Genomic DNA, 13,118 nt, shown 5'->3' with positions numbered 1-13,118 from the left:
TCGGCGTGCTTAACGACGTGATGGCGGCGACAGAGAGCGAGGATACGCGGCCGGCAGCAGAGACGTTCCGGAGCAACGGGGACACGGCAACAGCGATGGAGCGACATCCAGGGCAGCGGTGACGGGTCTGGAGCGGCGGGGACACGTGAGTATTACCTCCTATGCAGTGGTCTTCAACCTGCGGACCTCCAGATGTTGCAAAACTACAACTCCCAGCATGCCCGGACAGCCAACGGCTGTCCGGGCATGCTGGGAGTTGTAGTTTTGCAACATTTGGAGGTCGTCCGCAGGTTGAAGACCACTATTGGGTTAAAAATCTTTATTATTTTAGATTTTGCACCTATAAATTGGGTGCGTCTTATACGCCGGTGCGTCCTATAGTGCGAAAAATACGGTAAATGGAGCCAAGTTGTAATATCACACACAACAGGTGTGGTGCTGTTTTTTGGAAAAAAAATAGCCTATTTTTCTATTGCTGGATAACCCTTTTAACTTGTTAAGGATGCAAGGTGTACATGTACGCCCTGTGTCAGCTCCCCTGCTATGACGCGGGCTCATGAGCGGGCTGGTCCCGGCGGCTATCAGCTGCCAGAACCTGTGTCTAATGCCAGACATCACTGATCGCGTTGATGCCCGGCATTAACCCCAAAGTTGATTGCAACGTCTAAAATGAGAAAAATACATTCCCGGCAGCTCAGCGGAGCAGATCAGGACCACCGCAGTAAACCCGCGGTGTCCCGATCAGCTGAGAGGATGACAGGAGGGCCCTTACCTGCTTCCTTACTGTCTGCTCAACACTCTGATGCTCCAAGTGGCCTCAGCAGCCTGGAGAAATAAAGCACCAATAACACTGATCCATACTATGCTATGGCATAGCATTGAACAGTGTATGCAATCAGAAGATTGCATTTAATAGTCCCCCTATGGGGACAAAAAAATGGTAAGTAAAAAAAAAAAAAAAAAGTTTGGAAATGTGAATTAACCCCTTCCCTACTAAAAGTTTGAATCACCCCCTTTTCCCATAAAAAATAATAGAAATGAAAAAAATAAAAAAAAACCATATGGTATGGTCACGTGCGTAAATGTCCGAACTATAAAATATAATGTTAATTAAACCGCATGGTCAAAGTCCAGAATTTTTGATCATTTTTATTACCATAAAAAATAAAAAAAATAAAAGTATAATAAATGATCAAAAAGTCCCATCAAAATAGCAAAATGGTACCGCTAAAAACTGCAGATCACGGCCAAAAAAAAGGAGCCCTCACACATCCCCGTATACGGAAATTAAGGTACAGGGGTCGAAAGGGGACATTTTTATACATACTAATATTCGTGCACAAAGTTATAATTTTTTAACAGAAGTAAAACAAAATAAAACCTATATGAGTTGGCTATCATTTTAATCGTATGGACCAACAGATTAACCCCTTAATGACTCAGCGTTTTTCCACTTTTTGCATTTTCATTTTTTCCTCCTTACCTTTTAAAAATCATAACCCTTTCAATTTTCCACTTATTTTTTGCACCACCAATTCTACTTTGCAGTGACAGTGAATTAACCCAAAAATCCAGGGCGAAACAGAAAAAAAAATAATCATTTTGCGACAAAATGGAAGAAAAAATGCCATTTAGTAAATTTTGGGGGTTTCCGTTTCCACGCATTGCATTTTTCGGTAAAAATGACACCTTATGTTTATTGTGTAGGTCCATATGGTTAAAATGATACTCTACTTATATAGGTTTGATTTTGTCGTACTTCTGGAAAAAAAATCATAACTACATGCAAGAAAATGTATACGTTTAAAAATGTCATCTTCTGACCCCTGTAACTTTATTTTTCCACGAATGGGGCAGTTTGAGGGCTCATTTTTTGCGCCGTGATCTGAAGTTTTTATCGGTACCACTTTTGTTTTGATCGCTTTTAATTCATTATTTAATGGTATAAAAAGTTACCAAAAATACTGTATTTTGGACTTTTTTGTGCGTACGCCATTGACCGTGCAGTTTAATTAACGATATATTTTTATAATTCTGACATTTCCACACGGCGATACCACATATGCTTATTTTTATTTACACAGTTTTTATTTTATTTTTTTATTGGGAAAAGGGGGGTGATTGAAACTTATTAGGGAAGGGGTTAAATAATCTTTAGTCACTTTTTTTTTGCAGTGTTATAGATCCCATAGGGGGCTATAACACTGCACACACTGATCTTTTACATTGATCAATGGTTTATCATAGGAAACCATTGATCAATGATTCTGCCGCTTGACTGCTCATGCCTGGATCTCAGGCACTGAGCAGTCATTCGGCGATCAGAGAGCGAGGAGGAAGGGAGGGGCCCTCCTGCTGTCTTTACAGCTGTTTGGGATGCCGCGGCGATCCCGAACAGACCCCTGAGCTGAAAGGCAGTGCTTTACTTTCACTTTAGATGCAGCATTCAACTTTGAATGCCGTGTCTAAAGGGTTAATGCGCACGGCACCGCAATCAGTGCCGCGCGCTATTAGCCACGGGTCCCGGCCGTTGTTAGAGGCCGGGCCCGACCAGCTATGAAGCGGGCCACAGCGTGGCCCCGCTTTATAGAAAGGAAGTGGGCTGAGGGGATATAGGTATGCCCTCCATCCCCAAGGAGTTAAAGGAGAACTCCGGAATAGGAAAATTATCGTCCATACTGCTGGCAGTAAAAAAACAAACAGGTACGTACCTTTCTTCACTCCTCCCGTAACTGGCTCCAATCTCCGCCATTGTCCTCTTCCTGGTGGTCGGCAAGTCATACTGCGCTCAGCAAATCACCGACCACAGCGAAGTTCCGACTCAGCCGGCGATAGGCTGAGCTGCAGTGTGACGTTTTCGGACCCGGCAGCAGGTGTGGCAGGTGATTGTCTGAGCACAGTATGACTCACCGACCACCAGGAAGAGGACCGCAGCGGAGACAAGAACCGGTTACCGGAGGAGCGAAGGAAGGTATGTACCTGTTTATTTATTTTTTACTGCTGGCAGTGTGGACGATAATTTTCCTATTCCGAAGTTCTCCTTTAAGCTGAACATGGGATTGGTCCTTAAGGGGTTAATATATAGGCCCTGCTTTACTATTGTAAAGTCGACATGTTTTGTCGGGTTGTGCGACAGATTCTGTCTCATTGCGCCAGAAATTAAAAAACCCGACTAACTCTCCATTTTACTGAGAAAACCCCAAAAGGGGCGTGGCCTTCGGGGGAAAAGGGCATGTCCCCAACATTTACACAAGAAAAAACAACATATTTACTAAGGTTTCCACAGAAAATGTGGTGGATTTCAGCTGAGGAAATACCCGACGGAGAGCATGTGTGTAAAAAAAAATAAAAAAAATAAAAATAAAAAAATGTAAGGAAAAGTACAAAACCTTAGTAAATAGAGTGGAAAAAAATTTAAAGGGGTACTCCGCCCCTGGCATCTTATCCCCTATCCAAAGGATAGGGGATAAGATGTTAGATCGCCGCTGCAGAACCCGCCATCATTACTGCACAGAGCGAGTTCGCTCTGTGCGTAATGACGGGCGATACAGGGGCCGGAGCAGTGTGACGTCATGGCTCCGCCCCTCCTGACATCACGGCCCATCCCCTTAATGCAAGTCTATGGCAAGTCGTCACGCCCCCTTCCCATAGACTTGTATTGACGGGGGCGGGCCGTGACATCACGAGGGGCGGAGCTGTGACATAACGATGCTCCGGCCCCTGTATTGCCCGTCATTACGTGCAGAGCGATCTCGCTCTGTGCAGTAATGATAGCGGGGTGCTGCAGCAGCGATCCCCGGGGTCCCCAGCAGTGGGACCCCGGCGATCTGACATCTTATCCCCCATCCTTTGGATAGGGGATAAGATGTCTAGGGGCAGAGTACCCCTTTAATGGAATTAAAACCCACAAAGAAACACAATACTTAGTAAATCAGGGCCATAGTGCTTGTACATGTAGTGATATCAATAAAATGGATTACCGTATTTATCGGCGTATAACACGCATTTTTTAGGCAACATTTTTTTGCCTAAAGTCTATCTGCGTGTTATACGCCAATAAGCCGCTGCAGTTCAATGATTTAAAGCGAGCGCTTTAAATCAATGAACTGCCGCGGCTTTTGCAGGTCCAGAGACCTGTCGTTGCTGCCCGATTCTCTGCCCCTGCCTATCCTGGGGTCCAGAGACCGCCGTCGCCACTGCCCCATTGCCTCCCCCATCCCTGGTTTTTCTGACCCCGCAGAAGCCCCCAGGAAAGGCAGGGGGAGAGAGGCCGTTGCTGCCCGCTTCTCTCCCCTTGTCTTTCCTGGGGTCTAGAGCCCTGCTGGCTATCAGCACCGCTGCCCCATTACCTCCCCCATCCCCGGTCTTATAACTACCTGTTGCCAGGGTCGGGTCCGCACTGCTTCTGGCTCTGGTGTGGCGTCTCCTGCGTCGTTGCTATGCGCTGTGCAATGACGAGTGACGTCGCGCTTAAGACGTCACTCGTCATTGCGCCTCACAGCGCATACCAACAACGCAGGAGACGCCACACCGGAGCCAAAAGCAGCGCGGACTGGACCACGGCAACAGGTAATTATACAACCGGGGATGGGGGAGACAATGGGGCAGTGGCCCCGGCAATGGGGCAGCGGCGCCGATAGCCAGAGGGAGAGAAGCGGCGGCAGCAGGGCTCTAGACCCCAGGAAAAGCAGGGGGAGAGAAGTGGGCAGCAACGGCCTCTCTCCCCCTGCCTTTCCTGGGGGTGTATCGGGGTATACACATACACACACATGCACCCTCATTTTACCAAGGATATTTGGGTAAAAAACTTTTTTTACCCAAATATCCTTGGTAAAATGAGGGTGCGTGTTATAGGCCGATGCGTGGTATACCCCGATAAATACGGTATTTTTTCTATTATTTTGGTTCTGCCCTAACCTAGTTTTTCCCTTTTTTCTTGATGTGTCTACAGGGACATTTATCAAAACTAGTGCATGGGGAAAGTGGTGCAGTTGCTCATAGCAACCAGTAGGGCTCCAGTTAATTTTCCAAATCCCTTTCGAAGTAATAAAAAAAATAAAAACCTTTGAAATATCCGCTAGCAGCAGGCACCTGCAAAACAAGCCGGCAATGGGACCACTACCATGTTCATTCTTTCCAAAATCTGAATTTCTACGCCAGATGTTTCAGCTGCAGTAATTCCGCCATGTGCCACTGCAACAGAATTTCATGTGAATGGGGCCTTACTGTTTTTTGGAAGTAACCAAAACATTAAAAAAAACCTGTGAGGAAATGGCAGAAAAGAGGCAGTTTTTTTTTTTCCTCTGGTGTGTGTGTGTGTGTTAGAAAAAAATGCCAAACTTTCATTGCTTTTTCTTGCGTTTTTTTTCTCACATAGAAGAAAAAAAACACCAACGCCATAGGCTCAGCATGCTGCGATGTTTGAAAACGGTCACTGAGCCCAAAAATGGCAATAGAAAAAAAATTATAAAAATAGCACGTGGATTTGGCATCTCATATTTCCCTACTGACTCCCAGCTAACATCTAGTTGTGGGGTTTGTTTCCCAAAAAACGCCATGAGGCAATTTTGGCTTTTATGGGGAAATAAATAAAAATTAAAAAAAAATTACAAAATAAAAAAACTCGCCGGAAATTCATAAAAACTTTGCCATCGTAAGGTTGTTTAAGACTTATCTTATGAGAAACCATTTAAGCAGTTTGTATTACCATTATCCAAAGAACTGGGGGGAAATGGGGACATGTAGCAGACTGTATGAAACTAATTCTTGCAACCAAAACACAAGCTCACAAGGCGGATTTTGTTTTTAAGAATATCAAGGATTAAACCTTAAAGAGACAAAGCTCTCCCACCTCATAAGGCCTTTCTCATCATGTATTTGATCCCTGCTATCCTTACGAATCTTGCACTTTGCTGAGAGAAATGTGCACAGTCCAGGACTTACCCAACATTGCGGTCTGCTCTGTGCTGTAGATGTTTTCTTCTGAGAACAAACACGGTTCCTGCTTGGTAAAGGGTGGATCTGGGAGAAGCCTAGCCCTGGGGAGGAGGCAGCTGAGGATGAAGTGACAGACCACAGCTTTACATGATCATGTGTAGAGAATTTGTGGTAGATTTCCAGGGCAGATCCTGCTCTCTATTGTATCTCAGTCATTCTGCTGCTGACTCTCAAGAATTAGAAAGGAATTCTCCCTCTACCATGCTATAGGATCATACGGATTTGCACAATATAAAAGCAAATCCATTAGACATTTTACTATAGCTCCCATCCTGGCACATCGCAGAAGGCACAATCCCCAACTCTGCGGTGTGGCAGTGACTATACAGAAATACCTCTGAATATTCATGTTTTACATGGGAATTTTAGAGGCGTTTTTTCATTCAAAGCATTTTGAAGCTTAATTTCAGGCCATTTTTTGTCAGCTTGATTTTTTTGTGTCCATATTGTATTTGACATGTATTCAGGGTTGTCATGAGAAATTTTGGGGTTCCTAGCTTAAGGTCTGACTGCGGGCATGATGTCACAGGAGAGAGGCGCTGCAGCCAGGGGAAACGGCGGACTTCTGGACAGGCTTCTTTGACATTCCTAGCCCCATTAAAGTGGGTGTTTTTAGTAAAATAAAGTAAAGAACAGCTTCTATGAAGGTGTGCTATGTATACATACACTTGTCTATAAAACATGTGACAGATGCACGTTTATATACTTTATTATCTCCTTAAAGACATTGGGCATACACGTAAGCCCTAGTCACGATCCCGCTGTATGAAACGTGCTCAGAAGTGGAGGGGGCGTGGCGTGACGTCATGTTCCCGTCTCGGAAGCCTGGTGGTTTCCAAAACTGCAGGCGCAGCTACGCATAGAATGAGGGCTGCTGCAGGGAGATCGCGGGGGTCCCAGCATTGGGTCCCCCGCGGTCAGACATCTTATCCCCTATCCTTTGGAATTCCCCTTTAAGCCTATGTGTGGATATCCCTGCCCCCTCCCCTTTGCACAAGCAGGATTTTATCATAGTATTGGGCTTAGAAACATAAAATAATACCACCACTTCAGGGCAACATATTACTCCTGCAGTGATTAAATAATACCATCATACTGTAAGAAAATAAAAACCACTATACATGGATCAATATCTCTAATAACATCACTACACACAGCCCAATATCACCAATAACACCAATAACACCACTATACAAGGGACAAATAGTTATGCCACACCAAGACCACTACCATTACCACTGTTTAACCACTTAGGGACCACGGGCGTACAGGTATGCCCTGACGCCCTGGTATTTAACCCCTTAAGGACACATGACGTTCTCATACGTCTCCATTTCCGAGTCCTTAAGGACACATGACGTATGAGAACGTCATGTGTTTTACCGGCCCCCCGCAACCATCTGGAGCGGAGCCGGTCCCCGATGCCTGCTGAAATCGTTCAGCAGGCATCGGGGCATATCGCCCAGGGGGGTCATTATGACCCCCCATGTCGGCGATGGCCGCAGATCGCTGGACAATTCAGTCCAGCGATCTGTGGCGGATTCCGGGTCAATCGGGTCTCCAGTGACCCGGTGACCCGGAATTATTGGCTCTGACGGCCCCGATCAGCCAGAGCCAGCAGGGGTGAGGTGGCACTGGTGCCACCTCACGATTGCCCTGATTCGTCGGCCGGATTACCGGCCGACCAATCAGGGCGCCTGCTGCGGGTGTCACTCCCGCAACCCGCTCCGCCCCTCTTCCGGAGGACGTGAGCGGGTGCGGGACGTGCACCCCAGGTGCTGGGGACCCCGATCCCCGGCGCCCCTGTTGGGATCGGGGCCCCAGGAGCAGCGGCGGCGGCGGAGACGACGAGGGACTGACCTGTGCGGCGAGGATCGTTGGAGGTGAGTGACAGCCTCCTGCTGTTGCTTAGCAACAGCTCCCAGCATGCAAAAAGGGCATGCTGTGAGCTGTAGTTATGCAACAGCAGGAGGCAGACCACCACAACTCCCAGCATGCCCTTATGGGCATGCTGGGACTTGTAGTTTTGCAACAGCTGGAGGCACATTCTTTCTATGGAAAAGTGTACCTTCAGCTGTTGTGTAACTACAACTCCCAGCTTGCACAATCAGCTAAAGTGCATGCTGGGAGTTGTAGTGGTGCATCTGGTGGTTGCATAACTACAACTCCCAGCATGCCCGTTGGCTGTCGGTGACTGCTGAGAGTTGTAGTTTTGCAACAGCTGAAGGCACACTGAGTTAAGTAGTAAACCAGTGTGTCTCCAGCTGTTGCATAACTACAATCCCCAGCATCCCCAGCCAAAGTAGTATGCCTCCAGCTGTTGCATAACTACAACACCCAGCATGCCCTTCCGCTGTCCGTACATGCTGGGGGTTGTAGCTTTTGCAACAGCTGAAGGCACACTGGTTGCAAAACACTGAGTTTGTTACCAAACTCGGTGTTTCACAACCAGTGTGCCTCCAGCTGTTGCAAAACTACAATTCCCAGCATGCACTGATAGACCGTACATGCTGGGAGTTGTAGTTTTGCAACAGCTGGATGTTCCCCCCCCCCAATGTGAACGTACAGGGTACACTCACATGGGCGGAGGATTACAGTTAGTATCCGGCTGCAAGTTTGAGGTGCGGCAAAATTTCTGCCGCAGCTCAAACTGCCAGCGAGAAACTACTGTGAACCCCCGCCCGTGTGACTGTACCCTAAAAACACTACACTACACTAACACACAATAAAATAAAAAGTAAAAAACACTACATATACACATACCCCTACACAGCCCCCCTCCCCTCCCCAATAAAAATGAAAAACGTCTGGTACGCCACTGTTTCCAAAACGGAGCCTCCAGCGGTTGCAAAACTACAACTCCCAGCATGCACTGATAGACCGTACATGCTGGGAGTTGTAGTTTTGCAACAGCTGGATGTCCCCCCCCCCAATGTGAACGTACAGGGTACACTCACATGGGCGGAGGATTACAGTAAGTATCCGGCTGCAAGTTTGAGCTGCGTCAAATTTTCTGCCGTAGCTCAAACTGCCAGCGAGAAACTACTGTGAACCCCCGCCCGTGCGACTGTACCCTAAAAACACTACACTACACTAACACAAAATAAAATAAAAAGTAAAAAACACTACATATACACATACCCCTATACAACCCCCCTCCCCAATAAAAATGAAAAACGTCTGGTACGCCACTGTTTCCAAAACGGAGCCTCCAGCTGTTGCAAAACAACTACTCCCAGTATTGCCAGATAGCCGTTGACTGTCCAGGCATGCTGGGAGTTTTACAACAGCTGGAGGCACCCTGTTTGGGAATCACTGGCGTAGAATATCCCTATGTCCACCCCTATGCAAGTCCCTAATTTAGGCCTCAAATGTGCATGGCGCTCTCACTTTGGAGCCCTGTCGTATTTCAAGGCAACAGTTTAGGGCCACATATGGGGTATCACCGTACTCGGGAGAAATTGGGCTTCAAATTTTGGGGGGTATTTTCTGCTATTACCCTTTTAAAAAATGTAAAATTTTTGGGAAAACAAGCATTTTAGGTAAAAAATATATATATTTTTTTTACATATGCAAAAGTCGTGAATCACCTGTAGGGTATTAAGGTTCACTTTACCCCTTGTTACGTTCCCTGAGGGGTCTAGTTTCCAAAATGGTATGCCATGTGTTTTTTTTTGCTGTCCTGGCACCATAGGGGCTTCCTAACTGCGGCATGCCCCCCAAAAACCATTTGTCGCTCCTTCCCTTCTGAGCCCTCTACTGCGCCCGCCGAACAATTAACATAGACATATGAGGTATGTGCTTACTCGAGAGAAATTGGGTTTCAAATACAAGTAAAAATTTTCTCCTTTTTATCCCTTGCAAAAATTCAAAAATTGGGTCTACAAGAACATGCGATTGTAAAAAATGAAGATTTTGAATTTTCTCCTTCACTTTGCTGCTATTCCTGTGAAACACCTAAAGGGTTAATACACTTACTGAATGTTTTTTTGAATACTTTAGGGGGTGTAGTTTTTATAATGGGGTCTTTTATGGGGTATTTCTAATATGAAGACCCTTCAAATCCACTTCAAAACTGAACTGGTCCCTGAAAAATAGTGAGTTTGAAAATTTTGTGAAAAATTTCAAAATTGCTACTGAACTTTGAAGCCCTCTGGTGTCTTCCAAAAGTAAAAACTCATAAATTTTATGATGCAAACATAAAGTAGACATATTGTATATGTGAACCCCCAAAAAATATATTTTGAATATCCATTTTCCTTACAAGCAGAGAGCTTCAAAGTTAGAAAAATGCAAAATTTTCATTTTTTCATCAAATTTTGGGATTTTTCACCAAGAAAGGATGCAAGTTACCATAAAATTTTACCACTAAGTTAAAGTAGAATATGTCACGAAAAAACAATCTCGGAATCAGAATGATAACTAAAAGTATTCCAGAGTTATTAATGTTTAAAGTGACAGTGGTCAGAATTGCAAAAAACGCTCCGGTCCTTAAGGTATAAAATGGCCTGGTCCTTAAGGGGTTAAGGACCAAGGGCGTACCTGTACGCCCATGTGAATTTCGCTCCCCGCCGTGCGGGGACCGGACCGGGATGACTGCTGATATCTATCAGCAGGCATCCTGTGCCAATGCCCAGTGATTTGCAGCGATTCCAGGACATACGGGTCTCCGGTGACCTGGAAAATAAGGGGGATAGGGGTTGTCCAAGACACCCACGATCCCCCTGAAGGGATAGGAGTGAGGTGGCAGGGGTGCCACCCCTCCTATCCCTGCTACAGGGTACATTCACATGGTCGGGTTTACAGTGAGTTTCCTGCTTCAAGTTTGAGATGCGGCAAATTTTCCACTGCAGCGCAAACTCCTATCGGGAAACTCATCGTAAACCCGGGCCAGTGCGAATGTACCCTAAAAACACTACACTAACACATAATAAGGGGTTAAACACTACATATACACCCCCTTACATTGCCCCCCCCCAATAAAAATGAAAATGTATTGTACAGCAGTGTTTCCAAAACTGAGCTTCCAGCTGTTGCAAAACTACAACTCCCAGCATTTCTGGACAGCGACTGACTGTCCAGGCATGCTGGGAGTTTAGCAACAGCTGTAGGCACGTCCACACCCTATGCAATCCCTAATTTTGTCCTCAAATGCGCATGGCGCTCTCTCACTACGGAGCCCTGTCGTGTTTTAAGGAAACAGTTTCGGGCCACACATGGGGTATTTTCGTACTCGGGAGCAATTGCACTACAAATTTTGGGGGGCTTTTTCTCCTTTTACCCCTTATGAAAAGGAAAAGTTGTGGTCTACACCAGCCTGTTAGTGTAAAAAAATAAAAATGTTTACACTAACATGCTGATGTTGCCCCATACTTTTTATTTTCACAAGAGGTAAAAAGAAAAAAAAGACCCTTAAAATTTGTAACGCAATTTCTCCCGAGTACAGAAATACCCCATATGTGGGCGTAAAATGCTCTGCGGATGCAAAACAACCTACACCCCTCTTGGAACGTAACAAGGGGTATAGTGAGCCTTACACCCCACAGGGTGTTAAAGTTGAATGGGAAAATGAAAAATAAAATAAAAATTTCACTAAAATGCTGGTGTTACCCTAAATGTTTCATTTTCACAAGGGAAAATAGAAAAAAAAGCCTCCCAAAATTTGTAACCCCATTTCTTCTGATTAAGAACATACCCCATATGTGGATGTAAAGTGCTCTGTGGGTGCACTACAATGCTCAGAAGAGGAGGAGCGCCATTGGGCTTTTGGAGAGAAAATGGCCCTCATTTTCTTTTGCAAACCCGACAAGTTTTGTCGGGTTGTGCGCCAGTTTCGGGTGCAGTGCGCCTAAAATTTTGTCTACACCAGAATTTGCGCCTGAAATTCTGTCTGCGCCTGAATTTGCACCTGAAAATGCACCTGGATTGAAAAAAAACCAACTAACTCTCCATTTCGCTAAGAAAACCCGAGCGTGGCCTTCGGGAAAAGGGGGCATGGTCACAGAAAAGGTGCGCGTTCCAGACATTTTCACAAAATCCCAACATATTTACTAAAGTTTCCACAGAAAATGTGGTGGATTTCAGCGGAGGAAAACCCTACAGGTCAGAGCATGTGTAAAAAAAAAAGCAAAATGTTGGGAAAGTGGAAAATGTAGGGAAAGCTTAGTAAATACCGTGGAAAATAAATTGTAGGGAATTAAAATCCACAAAGAAACCTACACAACACTCTTAGTAAATAAGGGCCAATGTGTCTGAAATTGAAGGCCATGTGTGTTTACAAAGCCCCCATAGTGCCAGAACAATGGACTCCCCCCACATGTGACCCCATTTTGGAAATTACACCCCTCACAGAATGTAATAAGGGGTACAGTGAGCACTTATGCCTCACAGGTGTCTGACAGATTTTTGGAACAGTGGTCCGTGAAAATGAAAAATTGTATTTTTCATTTGCACAGCCCCCTGTTCCAAAGATCTGTCAAACGCCAGTGGTGTGTAAATACTCACTGCACCCCTTATTAAATTCTGCGAGGGGCGTAGTTTCCAAAATGGGGTCAAATGTAGGGATCCACTGATCTGACACCACGGGGGGCTTTGTGAACGCACATGGCCCCTGACTTCCATTCCAAACAAATTCTATCTCCAAAAGCTCAATGGCACTTCTCCTCTTCTGAGCATTGTAGTGCGCCAGCAGAGCACTTGATGTTCACACATGGGGTGTCACGATGCCGGCTGGCAGGTAGTGGATCCTCTGTGCCAGAGAGGGATTGGCGTGGACCGTGCTAGTGGACCGGTTCTAAGCCACTACTGGTTTTCACCAGAGCCCGCCGCAAAGCGGGATGGTCTTGCTGCGGCGGTAGTGACCAGGTCGTATCCACTAGCAACGGCTCACCTCTCTGGCTGCTGAAGATAGGCGCGGTACAAGGGAGTAGGCAGAAGCAAGGTCGGACGTAGCGGAAGGTCGGGGCAGGCAGCAAGGATCGTAGTCAGGGGCAACGGCAGAAGGTCTGGAAACACAGGCAAGGAACACACAAGGAACGCTTTCACTGGCACTAAGGCAACAAGATCCGGCAAGGGAGTGCAGGGGAAGTGAGGTGATATAGGGAAGTGCACAGGTGAACACA

At 46.0% G+C, this 13,118-nt stretch overlaps 1 protein-coding gene across 1 annotated transcript in view; it reads right to left on the bottom strand.

Moving 5' to 3' along the window:
* Nucleotides 1-6,232, bottom strand: part of LOC130277662 (NAD(P)H dehydrogenase [quinone] 1-like) — a 38,286-nt gene extending 32,054 nt beyond the window's left edge. The window contains exon 1 of the mRNA XM_056528396.1: nt 5,944-6,232. Coding sequence (XP_056384371.1) covers nt 5,944-5,950 — 7 coding nt within the window. The 5' untranslated portion in view covers nt 5,951-6,232. The remainder of the gene's footprint in view (nt 1-5,943) is intronic.
* Between the last annotated feature and the right edge of the window lie 6,886 nt (nt 6,233-13,118).

The sequence above is a fragment of the Hyla sarda genome, chromosome 6 (genome assembly GCF_029499605.1).
Source record: "Hyla sarda isolate aHylSar1 chromosome 6, aHylSar1.hap1, whole genome shotgun sequence".
Taxonomy (NCBI): domain Eukaryota; kingdom Metazoa; phylum Chordata; class Amphibia; order Anura; family Hylidae; genus Hyla; species Hyla sarda.
The sequence above is the reverse complement of the archived record's forward strand: the minus strand, read 5'-3'. Positions and strand labels throughout refer to the sequence as shown.